General features: G+C 36.0%; 1 protein-coding gene across 3 annotated transcripts in view; it reads right to left on the bottom strand.

The window, feature by feature from the left end:
- Window positions 1–4,058: 4,058 nt before the first annotated feature.
- CNTLN (centlein) overlaps window positions 4,059–24,404 on the bottom strand; it is a 331,029-nt gene continuing 310,683 nt past the window's right edge. Inside the window, exons 23-25 of one of the 3 annotated variants that reach the window (XM_060155107.1) lie at window positions 20,247–20,432; window positions 17,681–17,758; window positions 4,059–5,606 (exon numbers count right to left, since the gene is read on the bottom strand). In XM_060155107.1, the coding sequence (XP_060011090.1) occupies window positions 5,505–5,606; window positions 17,681–17,758; window positions 20,247–20,432 (366 nt within the window). In that variant the 3' untranslated portion in view covers window positions 4,059–5,504. Of the gene's footprint in view, window positions 5,607–8,111; window positions 8,202–17,680; window positions 17,759–20,246; window positions 20,433–24,404 lie in introns of those variants that run through there. The other 2 variants (XM_060155108.1, XM_060155109.1) reach the window with 2 other exon arrangements.

Here is a 24,404-nt window from a genome sequence, read left to right as displayed (position 1 = left end):
CAACAGCCTGAGGTGCGCCGTGTGTTCTCCTGAGGAAGTTCTCCTGGGGAAGTTCTCCCTGGATAGCGGGACCCTGGCAGTGGCGGGCTGCAAAGGCTCCTGGGAGGGGCAGTGTGGATAGTGACCGGTACTTGCACATAGGTGTCTTGGTGGCTGCAGCAGCAGCCTTAGCATCTCATGCCCATCTCTGGTGTCTGTGCTGATAGCCGTGGCTTGCACCTGTCTCTGAAGCTCATTTAGGCTGTATTCTGAATCCCCTGTCCTCGTGCACCCCGAAACAATGATCTCTTGCCTCTTAGGCCATTCTAGACTTTTTCCCGGACTCCCTCCTGGCTAGCTGTGGTGCACTAGCCCCCTTCGGGCTGTGTTCACACAGCTAACCCCAGTCCTCTCCCTGGGGTCTGAACTCCGAAGCCCAAGCCTCAGCTCCCAGCTCCTACCCTTCCTGGCAGGTGAGCAGACAAGCCTCTCGGGCTGGTGAGTGCTGGTCGGCACTGATGCTCTGTGCGGGAATCTCTCCACTTTGTCCTCTGCACCCCTATTGCTGTGCTCTCCTCTGTGGCTCCGAAGGTCCCCTCCCCCCCCAGCCAACCCCACCCCGTCTCCGCCATTGAAGTGGCTTCCTACTGTGTGGAAATTCTTCCTCCTTCACAGCTCCCTCCCAGTGGTGCAGGTCAGGTCCCTATTCTTTTGTCTCTGGTTTTTCTTTTGCCCTACCCAGGTACGTGGGGGTGTTTCTTGCCTTTTGGGAAGTCTGAGGTCTTCTGCCAGCATCCAGTAGGTGTTCTGTAGGAGTTGGTGCACATGTAGACGTATTTTTGATGTATTTGTGGGGAGGAAGGTGATCTCCATGTCTTACTCTTCTGCCATCTTGAAGGTCTCCCTATTGTTGAGTTTTGAGAATTCTTTACTCTAGATTTACGTCCTTTGTCAGATATTTGTAGTTTGCAAATATTTTCTCCCAGTCTGTAGCTTGTCTATTCCCGAGCAAGAATTTTTAATTTTGTTGAAGTCATATTCGCCAATTTTTCTTTTGTGCATTATGCTTTTGGTGTCATGTATAGAAACTTTTCACCTTGTCTTGGATCCCGAAGATTTTGTCTCACATTATCTTTTATATTTTACATTTCAATATATGATTCATTTTGAGATCATTTGTGTCTCAAGTGTGAAGTTTAGGTCAAGTTTTTTTTTTTTTTTTAACCTAGGGATTTCTAATTGTTTCAGCATCATTTGTTGAAAGGCTATTCTGACTCCATTGAATTGTTTTTGAACCTTTGTTTAAAACCTGTTGAGCATATTTGCATAGGTATAGTTTCTGGTTCTCTACTCTGTTTCATTGATCTGTGTGTCTATCCCACTACCAACACCACATACTCTTGATTAGTGTAGCTATATAATACATCTTGAAATTGGATAGAGTGATTTCTCCCATTTAAAAAATTTTGCCTTTCCGTATAAATTTTGGAAGAGTCTTGTCTCCATCTTCAAAATATCTTGCTGTGATGTTGATAGGAATTGTCTTAAATCTGTATATGGATTTGGAGACAATTTTGTCATCTTTGCTATGTTGAATTTCCAATTTATATTCTCAGTATGCCTCCCCATTTAATCTTCTTTGATTTCTCTCATCAGTGTTTGTAATTTTCCATATACAATCTTGTACATACTTTGTTAGATTTACACCTAGGTATACTTTTTTTTTTTGAGCAATTGTAAATTGCATTGTATTTTAAATTTTGGTTTCCACATAGTTATTACTAGCTTACTAGTGTATAGATAAACTATTTTTATATGTTGCTCTTAAATATTTTGAGACCTTGTTGAAGTCACTTGTTAATTCTGAGAGAGCTGGCTTATTTTTTTAGATAGCTTTACTTTTTCCTTTCCCATCTGTATGCCTTTTATTTCCTTTTCTTGCCTTACTGTGCTGGCTAGAATTTTCAAAATTATGGTGAATTAGGGTGATAAGAGTGGACATCCTTCTCTTCTTTCTGATCTTAAGGGCAAGTGTTCAATCTTCCATCATTAAGCATAATGTTAGATGTAGGCTTTTTGTAGATGTTCCTATCAAATTAAGGAACTTCCTAGTTTTCTGGTTTTTTTTTTTTCATGCATGGGTGTTGGTTTTGTTGTTGTTGTTGTTGTTGTTTTGCGGTACGTGGGCCTCTCACTGTTGTGGCCTCTCCCGTTGCAGAGCACAGACTCCGGATGCGCAGGCTCAGCAGCCATGGCTCACGGGCCTAGCCACTCCGCAGCATGTGGGATCTTCTCGGACCGGGGCACGAACCCGTGTTCCTTGCATCGGCAGGTGGACTCTCAACCACTGCGTCACCAGGGAAGCCCGGTGTTGAATTTTTCAAATGTTTTTTCTAAAGTTTTATGATCGCATAATATTTCTTCTTTAGTCTGTTAAAATGGTGGCATGCACTGACTGATTTTTGAATACTGAACCAGCCTAGATCTTGCATCTTCTGACCAATATCCTTCATGAACATAGAAAAATTCTAAATGGAATCAAAGCAAATTTGCATTAGTTTTCTGTTGCTGCAGCCACAAATTACCACAAACTTAGTGGCTTAAAACAGCAAAAATTTAATCTCTTACAGTTCTGGGTATGCAAAATTGGTTTCACTAGGCTAAAGTCAAGGTGTCAACAAATCTGTTTCTTTTTGGAGGCCCTAGGATGCAATCCATTTCCTTGCCTCTTCCAGTCTCCAGGAGCTGCCTACATTCTTTGGTTCATGGTCCTCTTCATCCATACATACACCTATGGGGGTAGCATCTTCAAATTTCTCCATCCCTCTGCTTCTGCAGTAACACTGCTTTCTGTATGTCTCCTCTTGACTCCTTCTTAGAAGGCACTGGGCCCAAAAAAATAATCCAGGATTATTTCTCCACTTGAGATCCTTAATTACACTGCAAAGTCCCTTTTGCCATATAAGGTAACAAATTTAGCCTACCACACTCTATTTCTGTGTACTGCCTTTGGTTTTGGTATCTGGGTAATACTATGTCATCTCAGTTTTTTGTAACAAAATTCTGCTGTGATGAGACTTTTTTTTTAAGATGTTGGGGGTAAGAGTTTATTAATTTATTTATTTTTGCTGTGTTGGGTCTTCGTTTCTGTGCGAGGGCTTTCTCTAGTTGTGGCAAGTGGGGGCCACTCTACATCGTGGTACGCAGGCCTCTCACTATCGCAGCCTCTCTTATTGCAGAGCACAGGCTCCAGACGTGCAGGCTCAGTAGATGTGGCTCACGGGCCTAGTTGCTCCGTGGCATGTGGGATCCTCCCAGACCAGGGCTCGAACCCATGTCCCCTGCATTAGCAGGCAGATTCTCAACCACTGTGCCACCAGGGAAGCCTGAGACATTACATTTTAAATTTTGTAATTTTTTCTTACTGTTGCTTTCCCATGAGTTGGGAATATTGTGATGAGTACTTAGTCTGATAACGTATATATTGCATTCTTTTAGCATAGGTAGAGTGTCATTTAATAAACATAATGCTTTGCCACTGAATTCAATAAAAAAATAATCCACACTTCACTGTGATTAAAAGTGACATTTGGGGCTTCCCTGGTGGCGCAGTGGTTGAGAGTCCACCTGCCGATGCAGGGGACACAGGTTTGTGCCCCGGTCCGGGAAGATCCCACATGCCGCAGAGCGGCTACGCCCGTGAGCCATGGCCACTGAGCCTGCACGTCCGGAGCCTGTGATCCGCAACGGGAGAGGCCACAACAGTGAGAGGCCTGCGTACCACAAAACAAAACAAAAAAAGTGTGACATTTGACAGCCATTTTTCTCTTTTTATTTTTACATGATGGGTATGCACTGGTACTAAAAAAATTGCAGTATCGTAGTGTTTGTGACACAAAATGTTGTCAAGTTGTAACTGTGTCACTGTGACTTGCAGTCCTGCAAAGTGGTGAGCACACTACATATGGTCTCTGTGAGAGTACTAACCTGAACTACTGTAGTGCGAAGGCAGCCATAAACAGTACTAAAACGAATGAGCATAGCTGTGTTCCGATAAAGCTTTATTGATAGACACTAAAACTTGAATTTATATAACTTTCACATGCTGCAAAATGTAATTCTTTTTGTTTTTAAAGCATTTAACAATGTAAATATCATTCTTAGCTTACTGTAGGCCACACAAAGACAGGTGGCAGGCCAGATTTGGCCTGTGGGTCATGATTTGCCAACCCCTGCCTTAACCTCATGGGATCTATATTTTATTTTGTTTTGTTTTGCGGCACGCGGGACTCTCACTGTTGTGGCCTCTCCCGTTGCGGAGCACAGGGTCCGGACGCGCAGGCCCAGCGGCCATGGCTCACGGGCCCAGCCGCTCCGCAGCATGTGGGATCTTCCCAGACCAGGGCACGAACCCGTGTCCCCTGCATCGGCAGGTGGACTCTCAACCACTGCGCCACCAGGGAAGCCCGGGATCTATATTTTGAAGCAGGGGAGGGGGGAAAACAAGAAAATAAGTAAGTGAAGAGGTAAAAGATGCTTTTGTGTTATAAAGGAAATTAATAGCAAGATGGCCAGGGAATGCTTCTTTGAGGAAATATGTAATGCAAACCTGAATGATACGCAGGAGCCAGTCATAAGAAAAGAGTACAGAGTATTCTACAAAGAGAACAGCAAGGGCAAAGGCTGGAGGCAGGCACAAGTCTGGTGAATTGGAAGAACCAAAAAGTCAGGTGTGGCAGCAACACAGAAAGACGAGAAATGGCTTGGGAATGTTCGGGAATCTAAATAAGGATGGATGCCCATTGTTAAGAATTTAATTTAATTAGCACACTGTGAGGACTAGCCTAACTAAAACACTGAGTTTGTGGCCCTTGCTAATTTATATGACCACACAAAATACTGTGAGTTAAAAAAAAAAAAAGAGGGAGCAAAGGAGAAAATGTTTTTATTTTTGCTGAACTGTTCTAGGAAAATACAATATCTCCTATATAATCCAGTAGACTGATAATAGATACAATTGGACCACACCATTTATTTCATTAAATGCTCATCCTTAAGTGATAATGCTTTACTTTATATTTGCTTACAATACAAATGTGTTGCTTATCAGGTGATTTAAGGCCATTTATAGCAGGTTTACATAAAAAGTGTAGTTTCTTTATAAAACTCAGAACATTAAATCCTCAGTTCACACTTTTTTCTTTTGATATTCAGACCAATTGTGTATGCCAAGCTTGTTCTAATTCCTTCTAATTGTACTGGAAAGAATATCATTTTCAAGTTTGCATTGATTTGTGGCAATATTTGTATTCAACAATCAAATGCTACACTATTTCCTTCTAAATGGCTGTGCACTTAATTAGTTTCACTTGTGCAGCAATTAATTGGTTTCACAGACTTCTATTTTGGTATTGACCCTGACTATTGATAGTTGGAGCAGATACTGTTATCAGGACTGCGATGCATGTTTTCCGATCACACCACATAAAGTTTTCACGTTTGAAAAAATGTTCTTAATCATAATATCATCTAATATCTTTCAAAATTGCAAAATATTCTTCAACTAGTTTCTTTTTCTCATTTATTTTCTCCAGTACTGCTTCTAGTAAATATGTGGCCAAAGGAAGCTGTAAAAGAAACACAGAAAAAAAGATGAAAACTCTATATTTTCTTCAGTTCAGAAATATATACTAAATATCATTAAACCATTAGAACTCAGCTATCTGCAACTTTGCACCCAAAATGGTACCCTACTGGGTCTCTTTTCAACTGATCTTGTTGGTTAGTGTGGGTAATTTTGTCTTTTATAATAAAAATGATAAAGGAGCAGAAGTAAAATGAAAAAAGATAAACGCCTTATTGAACAATTCATGGTTTACTGACCATGTTAATGTTGTAATCTGCAATACAAGCAGTTAAGCCATTTATCTTCAGTCAGCTGATCAATAGCAGGTTACAGTCCTCTCTAGGGCCCAGAGGCCCACAGTAGTACTGTATGTTCATCACTCATAAAAGAGTGAGAAAGAACTATCAATACACTTGTCTGTGTTAGAGCTGAACATCTCAAGAATTGTAGGGTGAAATTTCAGAGGAAAAAAAATGGCAAAAGTATATCCATTGATTAAGTTGTTATAGAAAAGTTTGGCATATCAAAGTGTAATACACATGTTGCAAACTGCTAAGTTTATGAAATATAGATTACATTTTTAAATTTCATAATTTATATAACTTTTCTGGTAAAGTTTTATCGTTCCCTGTGCTTCACTGAGGTGCCCGTAGAACTCACACAATACACTTATGGGTTATAAGTGAAAGAAAATCCTAAATGTTGCCCAGTTACCTCCCAAAGCCTACCGACTTCCTTTTATCCTCCTTCCTAGCTATCTAGTTTCATATAAAAGGTTTATAACAATCAAGAAGTTCATTAAGTTATTTTTGGAATTGTCTTTTTGATTAACCAGTAAAGACTACTTTTGTCTCCCTGAATATATTAACGAGAATCCTTATCAAGCCCAGTCCCCTTCCCTACAGGGATGTAGAGTCAGGCCCTTCTTTGTGCTAGGACAACCACCGACAGACAGCAACACTGGTCAGCATCTGAACAAAATCAGCCTGATGTCCGCTGTGTGAGTTGTTCAGCTGTGCTCAGATCAGCTATGCTCAGCTGTTATTATATTTAGCTAAACCCAGCATAATGGTTCTTTTCTGAATGCAAACTGGGAAAAAGAGAAAAGACTGGCCAGTGGCAGTGAAACAGATTGGGCAGTGAAACAGGCCCAAAAGGCACAAACAGATTATGCAGGCCATGGAGAAAATATAGAGACCGGTGTTGGTCCACAGAATTGCCTCATATCTTAAGTAGCTTTCTAGTTTAACTTCCTTCTTATATTTATAATAAATTGACTTCTCCTTAAGATACTCTGAGTCTATGTCAGGATAGACTCTATCTATAGTCTATGTCAAGAGTTTTAGACATTTGTCTTACTTGAAACTTACCACTAAATAAAGCATAAGATACAAAAATATCACATTTCTTCACTTCTTAAGATACAGGTAAATATAAGATACCCACATTGACTTAAAAACAGCTTTTTCTGGAAAAAAGAAACCTATCACATTAAATATACACAAATTGCATAGGCATTTCAATTTCAGAAACGTGAAAACGTGAGGAAATGCATCATAGAATCAAGGAAAAAATATATTAGATTCCCTTCTGGAAGATAATGATACTCACTGCAAATCCTTACTTTGAGAAAATTGCCCTCTGGGATGCAGAAAACAGTTATATTTGGTGAAACTGCCAGTTTTACAAATGAGACAATTTAAATTCTCAGGGCATTAACATTAGATGTTAAAGGAATACTCACACACACCAAGGCACAACTACCAGGTAACTTTCTTTTATTTTGACTATGGCACTCAGTACCATATGCATTCCAACAAAAGAGCAAAGAAACAAGATGAGAATAACCTCCCATCTCTTCCTGGTAGAAGCAAAAGCAGAAATGAGTGTTTAAAAAAGTTGTTCTAAGAAAAAAGGGTTCTCTGATCAAATAAGTTTGGGAAAGAAACCAAACTTTAAAATGTTATTTTATTTCAGGATCTCTTAGAGACTTTAAGGTGCTAATGGTACTGTGTTTCTCCAAGAGGGCAATGTAATACCCTGTTTCTAAATTCATTTGTCCGCACTTTTCTCATAGTCTATTTATCATGTGGAACTAGTGGTCCATGGAATACACTTTGGGAAACATGCTGGCTCTATGATTTCCTGTATAATAATGTCACAGCACTTTTACCAGGCCACAATGTACTGACATTAATCATCTTATTTGCACAGTTCATTTTCAAGTTAAAAACTAAACCTACTCTTATTATCTTGTGATCAGAACAATTTTCAGCATGTCATGTACTTGGACATTTGGCTTCTTCTTATCTCGAAGAATCTCTCTTCCAGGAAGCCTCCAAAGTGGAACATGAGGTCCATTTACTAATTTATTGCTGACAACCCCTTTTATTCTTTTCCTCAGGCTCCCAATAAAAACGAAAAGCCCCACAGTTAAACACAACTGTTTGTCAAACCTGTTATATTGGATTGTAAGCTTCTTTTAAGCTTCATACAGAGCCTAACACTTCATGCATTTCAAAAAGCAACCCATCCTTTAATCAAGATGCATGATTTGTGCACATCCATCTGCCCTTGTAGGTTCTTCTATTTTTCTCTACAAATAGGTCAGAAAAAGATTAGTATCTGCCTTTATATAACATTAGACAAAAGTTCATATATCTTACAAGGTAGTTGGAGATGGTTCTTTATCTATTTTAATCCAACTTTTCTATTTTCCTTTTAAATACAAAGATTCCTACTTTTTCCCCCTCTAAACCCAGTGTTCTACTTTCTGTTTATGAATTGTAGTTCATTGGCAACCAGCTTTCAAACTGGTCTTAAAAATTTTTTTTTAATATATAAGGATCAATTGTAATTCTGTAATAATATAAAATTAATATAATTTATGATGGAACAGTTAATAATTAAAAGAAAGTTAGAAGAAGACTAAGAAAAAGTCAAAATTATAAAACATTTCATAAGATAAACAACAAGGTCCTACTATATAGCACAGGGAACTATACTCAATATCCTGTGATAAATCATAATGGAAAAGAATATGAAAGAGAATGTATATATATGTGTGTATAACTGAATCACTTTGCTGTATAGCAGAAATTATCACAACACTGTAAGTCAACTATACTTGAAAAAAATAAATTTAAAAAATAAACATTTAACAAAACATACTTATTTCATAAAATATACTTATTGTTTTCAAATGAATAAAATAACAAAGTAACTGTTAACCAAATTTTTTAGTAGATCTCCTTTCTATTTTACAAATAGTTCCTTAGTTATGGAGCAGACTCAATACATATTCAAATAATAAATACACTAACAGCCTTGGTTTTGAAAATAGCCTCTCTTACCAATTTTACACTATTCATTTTTCACAAACTTTTTTCATAGTACAGATAAAAATTTCTGATTAGTGAAGGATGAATTAACAAAAAGTTTTGTTTTTTGAGAAAGGTTAAAAAATGGGATTTTTAGTTAATTGGTTATTTTTAGTTAATTGAGAGTAATCATGTATATCATAGATTATCAATAACTTAAATCTCATAAATTATAGTTAATCTGAAGACTAAGTGGAATATAATTTAATCTACAGTGACTCAAGAAAGCTCTTCGAAATCCTATGGTACCATATGAATAGCAATTCTCAGCATACAGATATAGAGTAGATAGAGTTACCACTGAAACTATATTTAATACATAAAATGCCTCAGGAAGTGCTTTAAAAATTTGCATTGTTTGCTTATTTGTTTGCCATATTTTTTAGAACTGCAAAATGTTTTAAAAACACTAAGAAGATGAGGAAATTTGAACTTTTTAGAGTCTAGATTAAGTGCAGGTTTATTTCGTACAGGCAGCATAGAGTCTGTTCCTTTCTCTCTCTCTGCATTCTGGAGGGAACTCCCTCAGATACAGAAGAAAGCACAACTGTTCTGTTACTGACAGGATTTTGGATTTGGATTGAAGTGGCAACCTGACTAGCCAACAGCAGAGATCTTTTCTCACTTGCCCCATCAAATATACGTGAAACAACAAACCCAACAATTACACTGCCTTGGGTTTCATCTCGGATGGCATGTGCCGGGGCCTATGAAGTCCAGAAAGTCCGCTGGACTTTCTGCATAATTTTATTCTCTTGCATAAAAAAGAAGTGATACTCTTAGTTATGTCATTGCAGTTACACAAGCTTGAACTCTTCAGCACAAGGGGAAAAATGGACAGGGGAAGAGCTGATACTGCATGAGATTTCTTGGAATGGGAATTTAATTAGGGCATTGGAATAACTGTGAGTTTTGCTTGGTCTATACTGTAATCTTAAAGTGGGTCTTCCTGGTCATGCTGGCTGTCCCTGTTGTCAAAGGTGACTTCTCTTACTGGAAGGACTTCCCCTGACTTCAGATTTTAGGCTTCTCTTATATGTAAATGCCTACAGATGTTTGCCTTTAGAAAGTGGTGTGCCAGTGACACAACCTGAAACTTATCACTCACAATAATTATGGCTTCATTTAGAGGTGTTTCTGTATAAAGGTAAGATATGAATGATAGTTGCAGATGTTGGAGAGCTATGTTGGAAGAATAACAAAGCCTCAAGTCCATAAGTGTGAAACATACAGATAATTTATAGCGTCAGCACTAACTGGAATGTGCTCTTAATAGTATAAAACTGAAAAGTTTTGTATTGAAAGAAAAAAATTGAAATAAGAGTACCTCTTTAAATCTAAAGGACAAGATTAACATTTTAACCATTTTCATTCTTATTTTTGGTTTGAAAACTATTACCAAAAGATACTGCTTTTAAAATAAAAATTGATAATGGCTATTCTGACTGGTGTGAGGTGATACCTCATTGTAGTGTTTTTTGTTTGTTTTTTTTTGCGGTATGCAGGCCTCTCACTGTTGTGGCCTCTCATTGTAGTTTTGATTTGCATTTCTCTAATGATTAGTGATGTTGAGCATCCTTTCACGTGTTTGTTGGCAATCTGTATATCTTCTTTGGAGAAATGTCTATTTAGGTCTTCTGTCCATTTTTGAATTGGGTTGTTTGTTTTTTTGTTATTGAGCTGCTTGTATATTTTGTATAGCTGATTCACTTTGTTATACAGCAGAAACTAATACACCATTGTAAAGCAATTATACTCCAATAAAGATGTTAAAAACATAAAATAAATAAAATAAAATATAAAAATAAAAATTGACTTTAGCAGAGCTGTACTCAAAGTAAAGATATTAAATTTTATGTATTATACCTGCTTTAACAAAGGATATGATTCAGTGAGATTTTGAGTTTAGTAAGAAACTAATGTAGTCTGATTATTATAAAATTAAAGATGGAAAATTTGTAATATATAAATATTTATACATCCACTCTACTATCTTGTAATTAAAAGATTGAACTTGTTAAAATAACCAAGCAAGGTATCAGAAAGAACAATTTATTTATAATTTAAAACTGGCATTGAATTGTGAGCTAAGTTTCCTAAATGTTGTTTATATTTCTGGCACATTATCTATCTATCTATCTATCCTTCTACCTATCTATCTGTCTTGGTGTTCAGCTGAATATTGAAGTCCATATCTGCTATTCTTAATCTTTGGTGAAGGCTATAATTTGTTTTCCTTTCATTTCCCCCCAATTTTTTTTTTTTTTTGCGGTACGCGGGCCTCTCACTGTTGTGGCCTCTCCCGTTGCGGAGCACAGGCTCTGGACGCGCAGGCTCAGTGGCCATGGCTCACAGGCCCAGTGGCTTCGCGGCATGTGGGATCTTCCCAGACCAGGGCACGAACCCGTGTCTCCTGCATCGGCAGGTGGACTCTCAACCACTGCGCCACCAGGGAAGCCCGCCCCCTGCAATTTTTTATAGTGGTAAAATACACATAAAATTTACCTTTTAACTTTAATGACATGTCTTTTTTCTGGTATCATGAAAGTAGGCTTTAATTTGTTAAATTAAAAAAAGAAATCCCAGTAAAGCTCTGAATGGAGAATTTTTAACTTTTGCTACTTCAGTTGGATGTGAGGAGTAAGTGTATGTGGGTGACTGTGTGGGTTTACGTGTGTGGAGAGAGTGAGTGTGGGAGTTTGCAGTATGTGCGTGTTATCAGTGTGTTGTAAGTGCAACACTGAAAGCAAAAGAGTAAATGTCTTCAGGGCTATAAAGAGAAACTTTCTGTTAACCTTCAGACTGGAAGTTATTCTATTTACAAAAGCCAGGGAGATTTATAAAACCTTCTCACTGCCATATTGCAAAGCATCTATAGAAGGTAATCATATTTTGCAGAAAGGGCACTGGGGAAAGAGCCATTTAAAATTTCACCGTTTGCAAGATCTGAAGCAACTAATAGGAACAGGGATATCTAAAGTTAAAGAAAAAACATCGATCAAAGTCTATACTTTCAATTATCAACAACTGAAGGCAGAAAGAATTTTTGATATGGTCCCAGTACAAGAAAATGATCTACACAAAGTGGATGAAAATGGACTGAATGAAATCTAGAAAAGGATTAACAAACAACATAGAATAAGGCAACAACAAAACAAGATCAAGACACATTTTCTAGCCATTTCTGGCTAAGTGTTTTTTATATAAATCCTAGTAAAGAACCATATTGGGGTTATAACTGTATATTATTTGTTTTATACAAGTATACATATTTTAATATACATACCCATAATTCTGTTCAAGTTAATTGTTTAAAAACTTTCATAGTTTATATATTTTAACTATTTGTTCATTGCCCTCCATCACCAGAGATGTAAGCTCCATGAGGGTAGTGATTTTTGTCTCTTGTTCACTGCTATACCACCAAACCTGAAACATTACCTTACATGCAGTGGACACTCAATACACGTTTTAAAAATGGATTTCACAGCTTGGGTTCAATTTTATCTCCACTAATTCCTTCCACTTCCTTTATAAAATCACAAGTACAAAAGACTGTTTCAGGTATTATTAAGGCCTGAAAACAAAACTAAGTAATCCTTACTATAATTTTAATTTTGAGGATCAGAATGGACAGAACAAATAAACAATACCTCTTAGAGGGCAGAGTATAAATAACTGACTCCTTTTTGCTTGCATATATGAGAAAGTAATATCAGCTAGAGTATGATAGAGGGACAGCTCCTTCTTTGTCAATTGAAAAGAAACATATTAAGTATGAAATAAAATAATTTACCTCATTTATTCATAGTTATGGCCAGTAGACAGAAATTCAAATTCAAATGCATTTAATGCAGTCCCTGCTAATGGTGGGGGACATAGCACATGAGATATAAGAACTTAATTGGGGACTTCCCTGGTGGTGCAGTGGTTAAGAATCCGCCTGCCAGTGCAAGGGACACGGGTTCGACCCCTGGTCTGGGAAGATCCCGCATACTGCTGAGTAACTAAGCCCATGCGCCACTACTACTGAGCCCGTGCACTGCAACTACTGAAGCCCGTGCTCTAGGGCCCGTGCTCCGCAACAAGAAAAGCCACCGCAATGAGAAGCCCATGCACCGCAATGAAGAGTAGCCCCCACTTGCCATAACAAGAGAAAGCCCATGTGCAGCAATGAAGACCCAACGCAGCCAAAAATAAATTTTGAAAATTAAATTTTTTTAATTAAAAAAATTAAAAAATAAATAGTTTCTGGCTGCTAAAAAAAGAACTTAATTGGATTTACTTAAAAATAAAAAGGTATTCTTTTTATTCTTCTTCACTGTGCCTCATATTAAGGAATTCATTTTTTAAATGGAGATATAATTCACATAACGTAAAGTTCACCATTTTAAAATGTATAATTCATTGGTTGTACAAGGTTGTACAACCATCACCTTCATCTAATTCCAGAACATCACCTTCATCTAATTCCAGAACATTTTCATCACCCCAAAAGAAACCCTATACCCATTAGCAGTCATGCTGCCTCTTCCCCTATCCCCTGGCAACTACTAATCTACTTTCTGTCTTGATAGATTTGCCTATTCTGTACATTTCATAGAATGCAATCATACGGCAAGTTACCTTTTGTGTATGGCTTTTTTCACGTAGCATAAGGTGTACAAGGTTCTTCCAGGTTGTAGCACTATCAGTACTTCATTCCATTTCATGGCTGAATAATATTTCATGTATGCAAATACCATGTTTTGTTTATCCATCCATCAGTTGATGGACCTTTGGATTCCTTCCACTTTTGAGCTATTATGAACTATCATTGAGCTGCTATGAACATTTATGTAGCAGTTTTTATATGGACATATGTTTTTACTTATCTTGGGTATATACCTAAGTGTGTAACTGCTGGGTCATATAATCTCTACTTTTAACTTTTTGAGGAACTGCCAGACTGTTTTCCACAAGGGTAGCACCATTTTACCTTCTCACAAGCAATGTATAAGGGTTCTAATTTCTCCACATCCTCACCAACACTTGCTATTGTCTGTCCTTTTGATTATAGCCATCCTACTGGGTATGAAGTAGTATCTCATTTTGGTTTTTGGTTTGCATTTCCCTAATGGCTACTGATGTTGAGCATACGTACATGTGCTTATTGGCTATTTGTATATCTCCTTGTAGAAATGACTATTCAGATCAGTTTCTTTTCTTTCGTTGTTGAGTTGTAAGAGTTTGAAATGTGTTCTTAAATGGTTAGATTTCACTGAGAAAAGCCGCACAGCAGGTTGGGATGAACTAATGAAAAACTGTGAGTCCCTGAATACTGTTATTGACGTGTATCAACTAAATTTTTTATGGCTTCAATCACCGACATCTCTCTCTACCAAATCTGATCTACCTCTTTTGATCCCTAAAACTTTTAAAGGTATCATCATCTTTCTCATCATATAAGGTATTAAACTCACCTCTCTTTGGTTTCTGCTTTCTGACCCCTTCATCTAATCTCAGTACTGCTATGAATTCAGTTTCTATAAAGTGGGTCACATCTATCTCATCCTTCCTATTTTTATAGTGAGGGTACATGCAGGCCCCCACTTCCTTTTGCCTTGACTACCTTCTTGCTCCCAGTCTCTTATCCTTTCAAACCATCCTACATGCTGATCTCATGTATCTTTCTAAAGCACAACTCTGATTACATCCCTTTCCTGCTCAAAGGTGTTTATTGTTTAGTCCCAGTCTACTTTTCCTATTTCTGTTTTTTTTTTCTCCCATGTCCTAAAACACAGAAAAACTAATTTTGGGTGGTTCTCCCACCCTATTATAATCATTAATTTGCTTGCTTGTCTCTGCCATAAACTGTAAGTTTTAAAAAATGTAATAATGCAAAAAGAGGAATTAATACAAGTAAAAATCTTCAAAGAAATTAAAAGGCAGCTATGCCATAAAAAATGAAAGTAGGTATTAGAACAACTTTTTTTAAGTGTGATTCTTATTATTAGAAATCTGTGGGGACAAAGGTTAGATGCAGATAAAGATCAAACACTTAAAATTACCAATTGTATCAGGACCACTTGAAAGGAGGACAAATATTACATTCTGTGTTAAATATAGATAAGTTAAGGTTTTAGACCTTTTAATTCTCATGCACTTCTGGCTAACAGTACCAGTAGGTATACTATTGTGCGGGCCCATATTGCCACATGGCAGGACAGCTTTTTATTTTCTGGTAAATATCTTATTTATATAAATTTTAATCCAATGAATGTAGAGAAAATTTTCTTTAAGAGAAAATAGTTCTGTGGCCGAATCCTTAAACAAAAGATAAAACCACAAGGCCAGATTCACTCCTATGATGTCAGAATTCCATTACATATACCACCCAACACAGAGGGAGGACATAAAAGGGAAGGTTTCTTATAATTTTATTTTCAAAATATTTTAATCATCAAATATAAATACTGAATTGATTAGGGTTCTTTTCAGGGAATGCGCTCAATTATTCCACAGCTTCAAGATCGTGTAACCTCAGGTACACGGAGCTGCATGCCATAAACTAAACAAAACAAATAAATGAACATATTTATACTTTTGCCCTCACAATCCTGTGAGCATAATTTAGACTCCCAAAAGCTGGTGGACAAAGAAAACCTTTTCTAAAATTCAGGACAAATATAATTGCTAGAATTGAGAAAGAAGAAAAGTAGGATAAAAAAAGATGTTTTCTATTTTATAGATTTTTCTCTTGGGTGTAATTATAAAGTGACATTCAAGTGCAACCAATGAAGTCCCTATTTTTTTTTCTCACAGAATTCAAAGGCATCAGCAAAACCACCTCTGTCAGTAATAAAAATAAAAAGTCTTTGACTTTTTAAATGTTATCATACTGTCACAGTGGAATAAAATTAACTTGACAAATACTCTAAAGGCACATGGTGCAGTTCATTATGTATAACAGCAACAGCAGCGGTTTCCCAGTGTTCATAGAGGCTGCTCCATTAAATTTACCTCCAGTCAATAATTAGGAGTCCACAAATAAACCTGGGCAATTAAATCAATACTGCCAGGCAATTATATTCTAAAGTCCAGGCTCAGTGGCACAAAAAGGCACTATATCAAACTGCAGTATTAAGCAGTCTAATGCCATTTTCAACAGGATTTTTTTTTACAATAACTGGACAGAATAAGCATACATCCAGATAATATAGAATGTATATATGTATATCTACATGTGTTAGTCAAAAACTCAGATCTGGTGTCAATAGAGCTTTAGTAAAATTTAATAAAGATTTATACATATCGATTTGTTATTTTTATGTTCATAATTGACGATAAAACTTCCATATTAAAAGGTCATACTTACAAGTTGAATGTTAAAAAATCCACTACAAAGTTTATTTTTATAACTTTCACGTTTAAAAAAATAACCTGTAACAATCATTACTGAACTCCTTTGATGTGCCAGGCACTGGGCTGGGTGCTGGGAATGCAACATGATTGAGAAATGGCCTTTCTTCTCAAAAGCAAGAAGGCTTTGCCCAGCACCTGCACATCTGCACTTCAACAACTTGAGGCAAAAGAGTGCCCATCACCTTCTATTACTATTGATAGTAATAGTGTTTCCAGATAATGTTTCAAAAATATATAAAATGGGTACTAAGAATATGAATAATAGTTCATATATTATTTACTTATTCTTGACTTTTCCAAAAACATAGATACTGCACTCACAGAACAAAATTTTTTTTTGCTATTTTGAGAAATATATTTAAGCTGTTTTTAATCCAGTTCATTTTAAAAACAGACAACAATTAAGTTGAGCAAAAAGAACTATAATGAAAAAGTTTTGGAATATATTACATGCTGTCAGTGATATCAAAACAAAAGTTGGCTATGACTAGAAAAGCAGGGCTCTCACCTGCCAATAAACTGCCCTGATCACTTACAAGAGGGGCACATCCCAACAGACTATATGTGTATTAAAAAAATACTTGAAAGGGAAGAAAAAGTATCACACAGGTCACAGCAGCAGTCTCAATAGACCCCTCAGGGATTTCAGCTCGTCTTGGCCTTGTCATCCTCTATGCAGCTTTCCACTCGGCCCAGAAAATGTCGATAGGAAAATGTTTGAGGGGCCTCTGGTGGAAATTTTTTCATTCTTTCTGCATTGACAGGATGCCAAATCAATATTTACTTCCCACTAACAAGCTGCTCGAGGTCTCAGTAGAAAATATTGTAGAGAATGCAGGAAGACACAGTAATAAACAGCTGTCTGGCTGTGAGGAAAACATGAATTGACTGGAAACAGGTCCATAGTAAAAGGTCACTGAAACCCATGAACTCCTCAGGTGTCCATATCAACTACTAACTTTAAAGACACATAATAAACAATCTCTTTTCCTAAGAGGGCTGAGAGAATGGATCCTTTTCAGTCTAGCAAGCATAGAGGTTGACTCAATAATTTAATTAATGCCTTTGCTAAAACCCATGTTGGCTCCTTCCCAAGGCATTTGCTTCATTTGTTAAGTCCAAAAGTACAAATGGAGAGTTAACTTTCCTGTCTACCTACTAGAATACTTATTTACCTAACAGAAGTAATGTATGTGTCTGTTTACAAAAAATTAGGCATCTAGTAACAAAAAAGTACGGCTTGGAATTTTTATCTGCAAGTTTTAATATATGAAGTAGAAAAACAAAATACCTGTCCTTCAAGAAGTTTCTGAATGTACAACAGCCATTCCTTGTCATTTTCAGCATCGATCTTTGTCCTTTCGATTTCCTGAAGGAAAAAAATAAAAACACTGTTGTTAATTTCATTTATATGAACTTGATCATACTGTTAGATACTGAATAAATCTAGAGAAATATTGGTGGAATTAGATTCAACAAAGAGCAGCCTGTCCTTTCAAAGTAGGGAATATTCAAATCGATGCTCTTTAATGTATAAATATCTACCTACATGTGGAAGATAAAGCTATATTTCTATATTTCATAATATAATTCAGGAATGTTTTATTTCTGCCTTCACAGTGGAGCTCACACTGGACTGAGGTGGAGGTGGAAGTGATTAAAATAAAATGAAAAAGAAAATGGAGCTGTATAGAAGAATCATTTATAAGTAACCCTCATAAGATGACATAAAACCTTATACTCAAAACTCTGACTTATCAGTAGATAATTAAGGAGTAATTGTTATAATCACAGACAAAATAGGACATGCATGGTTCTGGTGTACTTAAATGCTTACTCATTTAAAATATCCAATAACTAGCTGATAGGTAAGAGACGCTCCAACTTAAAGTATTGTTAAGTCACTAAATATTTTCAATTCATCAATTATCAAGGTAAAATATTCTGAAAGTATAATGTATTCACATGTGCAACTGATTATTCAGTTAAAATCATGATTCGGTTTGCAAAAAATGGGCTTTTCAAAAAGGGAAGGATTTGGAAAACTAACATTTGTTGAAATTTACTGTATGCCAAGTATCAGGCTAGGTACTTCGCATAGGTTGTCATGGTGTTTTACGTGAATTTACAAGAGTTCGATGTAGCTTAAAGCATAAAATTCAGGTGGTTTGGGCTCTACTTGGGTAAGTCACTCAACTCTTCAGACCTCTGAAAGATGCAGGCGGGGATCAGTCCAAATAAGCTCAATCTATAATTAAATCTAGTAAATATATCCAGGTGTGTGCACTGAGTCTTCACAGAACAGTGTGTTTTCTTCCAGGACGACTTCCATTTAAGGTTGTGTGGTATGCATATTTTGGTGCTTGGCATCCCTGGCTCCAAACTGCATCTGCCCAGAGGCCAGGGTGCCATTTCTTCACAGAAATGTGCTAGCTACTCTTTGGGACTAACAAGAGAGATCCTTTTCTAATTAATATACTCAAAGGGGACAACTTTTTCCAATTTGTCTACTCAAAGGGGGTTCTTTTTTCTAATCTGTAAGCCCAGCAAGGGCATCTTTTAAGACCACACAAAGGCGGTGATGCTGTCTTCCAGAATATGTATCTGGAACACACACACGTATACACACATATACACATGAGGGATTTTGCTAAGTCTGTTTGTTTTAAAACTTTTAGGAAACAGAGGAGGACTCTACCTTAATTTTTTGTTAGGTTTCTTTTTATCAATCAAATTTTAATTAAGTGTCCATAATAAGATACAGTTAACACCTTTGCCTCAGATACTATTATTTCCTGTGTGTCTTATATTTGATACCGTATTTCATAATGCTTTTGTACTTCAAAGTTCAGAATTCACAGACATTGTGGCATAGGTGCTGAAAATAGGAAACTGATAATTCACTATCCTATTCACCCATAGGATGAAAATAATCTCTGCAGGACTCCTTTGACCTCTTTTCTAAGAATTCTTAGCAGTTTAAAAACTTTTACAAGTTGTAGATCTGCTCTATTCCAGAAATTTTTTGAGAAACTGATGGGGGAGGGGTGCTGAAGGATGTTCTCATACAAACATTTAAGTCTATCATTTTATTTAGTCATTGAGCAAATATTTATGGGGAAGCTAAGAGCACCATCATCTCTTTAATCTTTCTAAACAATAAAAAATCTAATATTTATGTATTAAAGTTCAGAGACTTCACAATAGAACAGGATTGAGTATCCTCCACAGGTTTCACGGAAGACTGTGTATGAGATTCTGTTGTTTATGAGGCAATAACTATCAAAAATGCAGTGCCCTCCTCAGGAGGTACAGAAATGCTACTGAAGACCTATATGTATATGCACATAAATTCACTCAGATGGGAGTATTTTCCCCACCTTAAAGCAATAAATATCTTTTTCTATAACTTGATCAACAATAACTTTGAATTTAGCTAGAAAAGCCAATATATTCACTACATTAAAAAATCTCATGTAGGACGAAAAATCCTCAAATCAATCCTGACCCAGCTAACTAAATCCATTCAAACAGGCTTAATTAAAAATACTAGCTTAAAAGATACATGATGAACTATAGAAAATGGAAGAGACAGGAAAGGATAACTGACTTGAATAACAAGCAAGCAGTTCTAAAGGTTATGTGTACTGGCTTACTTCTGTATTACATAGTTAAATTTCTCTAAAGGTTTTTTGAGTTGGTTAATACTTTTGATATATCTTTCATTGGTACACTAATATTCTTGCCTTCATTAATATTATCTTAAAGATGAAATTCTAAGAATTATAAAACAAAAATATGTACTTACATTCAATGTGTAACAAGCCCATTATTAATAAATATTTAAGTGATCTTACTTCTTCATCTTCTGTGTCCAATATTTCCTCTAGATCTGACCGTGAAATGTTCAGGATAGATGCTGCCAAGGTCTGGGCTTTACGGGTTGAGGTTTTACAAGCATCCCTGTTTTTCTGCACCTTTTTAAGTTCTCTGATTTGTCGCCTTATTGAATGGACATCATTTTGTAACTCTCTGACCAAAGCCTGCAACATATTGGAAAGAATGTGGGCTCATATGGAAGTCATAAATGAAGAAAAAGCAGTCATAACATAAAAATGTGAAGATACTAGCAAATAATTTTTTATTAGGATTACTCTGATTTTATTTATATTGGAACACAATGGATTGCTCTTTACTTATTGTCAGAATGCAATAAAGGCTCTCGCAAATGACCACTTAACCAAATTGCTGGATTAACCAAATCTCTCCAATCCGTCTTTCAGATTTGCAACTGTTATCTTGGATGGTGAATACTTGTAGCAGGCAGGCTACTTAGCATCATGCCAGAGCACAACTACTCCCACCAGTTGAGCTGATGCCAATTGTCAGATCTATTTATTCCTAAGTGTGTATATTTGTTGAAACAGGTTAGTTACATAATTAATTATTACATAAATAATGAAATATAACTGCATAAAGAAGGTTGTTCCTATTTTATTAAAACTGGATTAGAAATCTTTGGAAGGATTTGATAAAGCCAGGTGGGTAAAAGTGCAATTAAATTATGTGTAGACAAGACAACAATAAAGGATTGACAAAAATCATAGAAGTCTAGGCTTGCTTCTACAAGAGTCTCTAATTTCTCCCTTTGAGAATACATGCCTATGTGTGCATAAGGAAAAGGTAGCTCTTACCCTGGGTGGACAGAGCTCTGGAGCCTGATGCCTGGCTTTGTGGGCTGAGAGCAGGCTAGCTAGATGTTTGGGTTGTTCTCAATCTTTTGCCAGCTTAAGCAATGTTGCAATAAATAATGGTGCTTATGTATACATTTTTGCATCCCTAGGATATATCCCTAGAAGTGAAATTGCTGGACCAAAGGGTGTGTATAACTGTAATTTTGAAAGCTGTTTAATTCTGCCTCTCTCCAAGATCGTATCAATTTACACCTACACAAAGAACATAGGAAAATACTTGTTTCTCCATACCACTGGCAAAACACCAATCTGGTTTTTCAGTGTATTTTTTTTCCACTATATTATAAAGTTTCATTTCTCTTATTAAAAATGAAGTTGAGCGTCAGCCTTAACAGATAATTATATTTCTTTTGTCTTTTTTTTTCTATTTTTCTTAGTGATTTATAGGAGTTATTTATACTTTAGGGAAATTATAATTGTCTGTTGGGTATTTCTAATCTTTTTCATATTTTGTATTTTTCTTCTGACAGTAATTATAGTACGTTATACCTAGGAAAAAAATGTAAAAACTTTAATGTACTAAATGAATCTTTTCCTTTCTCACTTTTTTTTTTGTTTGTTTTTGTTTTCTTTTTGCGGTACGCGGGCCTCTCACCGTTGTGGCCTCTCCGGTTGCGGAGCACAGGCTCCGGACGCGCAGGCTCAGTGGCCATGGCTCACGGGCCCAGCCGCTCCGCGGCATGTGGGATCTTCCCGGACCAGGGCATGAACCCGTGTCCGCTGCAGCGGCAGGCGGACTCTCAACCACTGCACCACCAGGGAAGCCCTTACTTTTGAATTTAGTGTGATACTTTAAAATTTACTGTGATACTTTAAAAAGCATTCTCCACAATTTTATATACATATATGTATATTTTATATATATATATATATACTCATTTTCAAACCATGATTTTTTCTGCCACTTTTAAGATTTTATTTTTCAGTTTTAAATGTTTTATCCATTTGTAATCATCTAGAAAATTATTACATACAATCATAGTTGTCTCACCACCACCTGTTAAATAGTCCATATTTTCCCCATTGATTTCATGTGTGTTTAGGTCAGGTTCTGAACTTTCTATTCTGTTCCATCTGTCTTCTTATTAGTGAAGCTTTATAGTATATTTTAATTAGTGAGGCTTTATAATAAATGTTATAATCCGGTAGGGGTATCTCCCTTCTATTACCTTTCTTTTCAGATTTTTCTTGGTAATTTTTGTTTGTTTGGGTTTTCACATAAACTTCACATTGAGCTTGTCTAGATCCCCTTCCGCTAAACATTTTACTCGTAATTTTATTTAAATCAAGTTAAATTTTATTTGAATCATGTTAACATTTTAGAATGTTGAGTCTTCCTAATCAAAGACCATGGTATTCCCTTCCAGCTGGTTAAGTCTTTATTTGTGTTTCCGAGGATTGTTTAAAAATTTTCTCTTTGTAGATCTTTTTTTCCTGGGCCTCTTACTTTTTGGGGGGCACTGATTCTAGTACTGATTGTTGCTTGTATACATAAAGATTGTTAATATATATTAAGCTTACTGAAATTTCTTATTTGTTATGAGTTTTTCAGCCAATTCCTCCTTAGCTTCCAGGAATTGAATGTCTGAAAATATTGATAATTTTACTCCTATTTTCTATTTTTTTTTTCTATGCTGCACAGCTTATGGAATGTGCGATCTTAGTTCCCTGACCAGGGATTGAACCCAGGCCCTCAGTAGTGAGAGCACAGAGTCCTAACCACTGGACCACCAGGGAATTCCCTATTTTCCAACTTTTTTACCTCTAATTTCTTTCTTTTCTTATTGAATTGATTATTAAGTTCCTCCTGAACAATATTAAATAGTAATATTGATGGACATACTCAACTTGTTCCTGATTTTAGTGGGAATCTCTCTACTTCATAGGAAATACTATGCCAGATTTTGAGTTGAGAGCTGTATTTTAATACACTAAAAGATACACCTTAATATATTAATATATAATATAGTTTTATATAGGTAACTATCTACTCATCTTATTTTTATTTCTTATAAGAATGGAAACCAAATTGTCTTAAATCCATTTTAGCATCCATATAAACTATCATATGATTTTTCATCATAAATCTATTAATACAATTTTAAATAATTTTCTTAGTATTGAATTATCCTTGCATCACTGGAATAAACTCCACTTGGTGTGATATATTATTTTTTGATGTGCTGCTGAATTCTATTTGCTAATATTTTATCTGGAATTTGTATATTAGTAAGAGATTGATTCATTTCTTCCAAAAATATTTGGAAAAAATCTTCTCTTTCCATGCTTTACAGTAGTTTTAATGAGATTGAATCTATCTGCTCTTTACTGATGTGGTAGCACTCATCTGAATTTGGCCTAGTATTTATTGCAAAGAAAGATACCTTTTTGGCAAATCATTTTAATTTTCTATTTGTTTTGGAGGGCGTTTTGATACATCATAATTTTCCTAGAAAATGATCTATTTCATCCAGGCTTTCAAATTTATTTGCAGAGTTGAACTAAGTATTCTGCCACGATTTTTTTCCCCTGTCTATGTTTATTGTCACTTACTTGTTATTTTGTATAGTTGTGCTTTCTACTTTCTTAATTAGGTAAGCTAAAGATTCAATCTATTTTATTGCTTCTTACTTTTCTTTTCCAAAAAAAATACTCTTGTATTCATTTATTAATTCCACATTAATTCATTAATTTCTATTTCAATCTTCAGATTCTATTTAATTCTTCAGTTGAATATTTACTTTCATTTATTCTTGTTTGCTAATGTAATATATAAGGCCATACATTTTTTGAGCACTGTTTTAGCTCTATCCTATGGGTTCTGATAATTCTAGAATGTTATTCTTTTAAAAATATTCTGCAATTTGTTCACATTTCCTTCTTAACCCAATAACTTTTTTTTTTTTAATATTTAAGTGCTAGTGACTGGTTTTCTAGTTTTGTTATTGATTGCAGTTTTATTGCATTATTCTCAGAGATCGTCATCTATACTATTTCTACTTTTCAGAATTAATTGAGGTTTCTTTGTGGTATGTCTTGGGTTGGAATGCCTGAAAATGTGGGGTGGAGATTTGTGTGGGAGAGGGTGCTTAGAAGCAACACCTATTAGAAACTTAGGGAAGCAGGAGCAGGCAGAGGGAAATGTTGATCTGCACTGCGGTTCCAACAGAGGCTTCACGCCATCGTGTAAGGAGCTCTGGAGCCGAGATAGCCTTTCAGAGTTGTCTCATCTTTGTTTTTCCCCCCTTATACATGACATGA

The sequence above is a fragment of the Lagenorhynchus albirostris genome, chromosome 7 (genome assembly GCF_949774975.1).
Source record: "Lagenorhynchus albirostris chromosome 7, mLagAlb1.1, whole genome shotgun sequence".
NCBI lineage: Eukaryota > Metazoa > Chordata > Mammalia > Artiodactyla > Delphinidae > Lagenorhynchus > Lagenorhynchus albirostris.
Note: the sequence above shows the minus strand (reverse complement) of the source record. Positions and strands in the feature narration are given on the sequence as shown.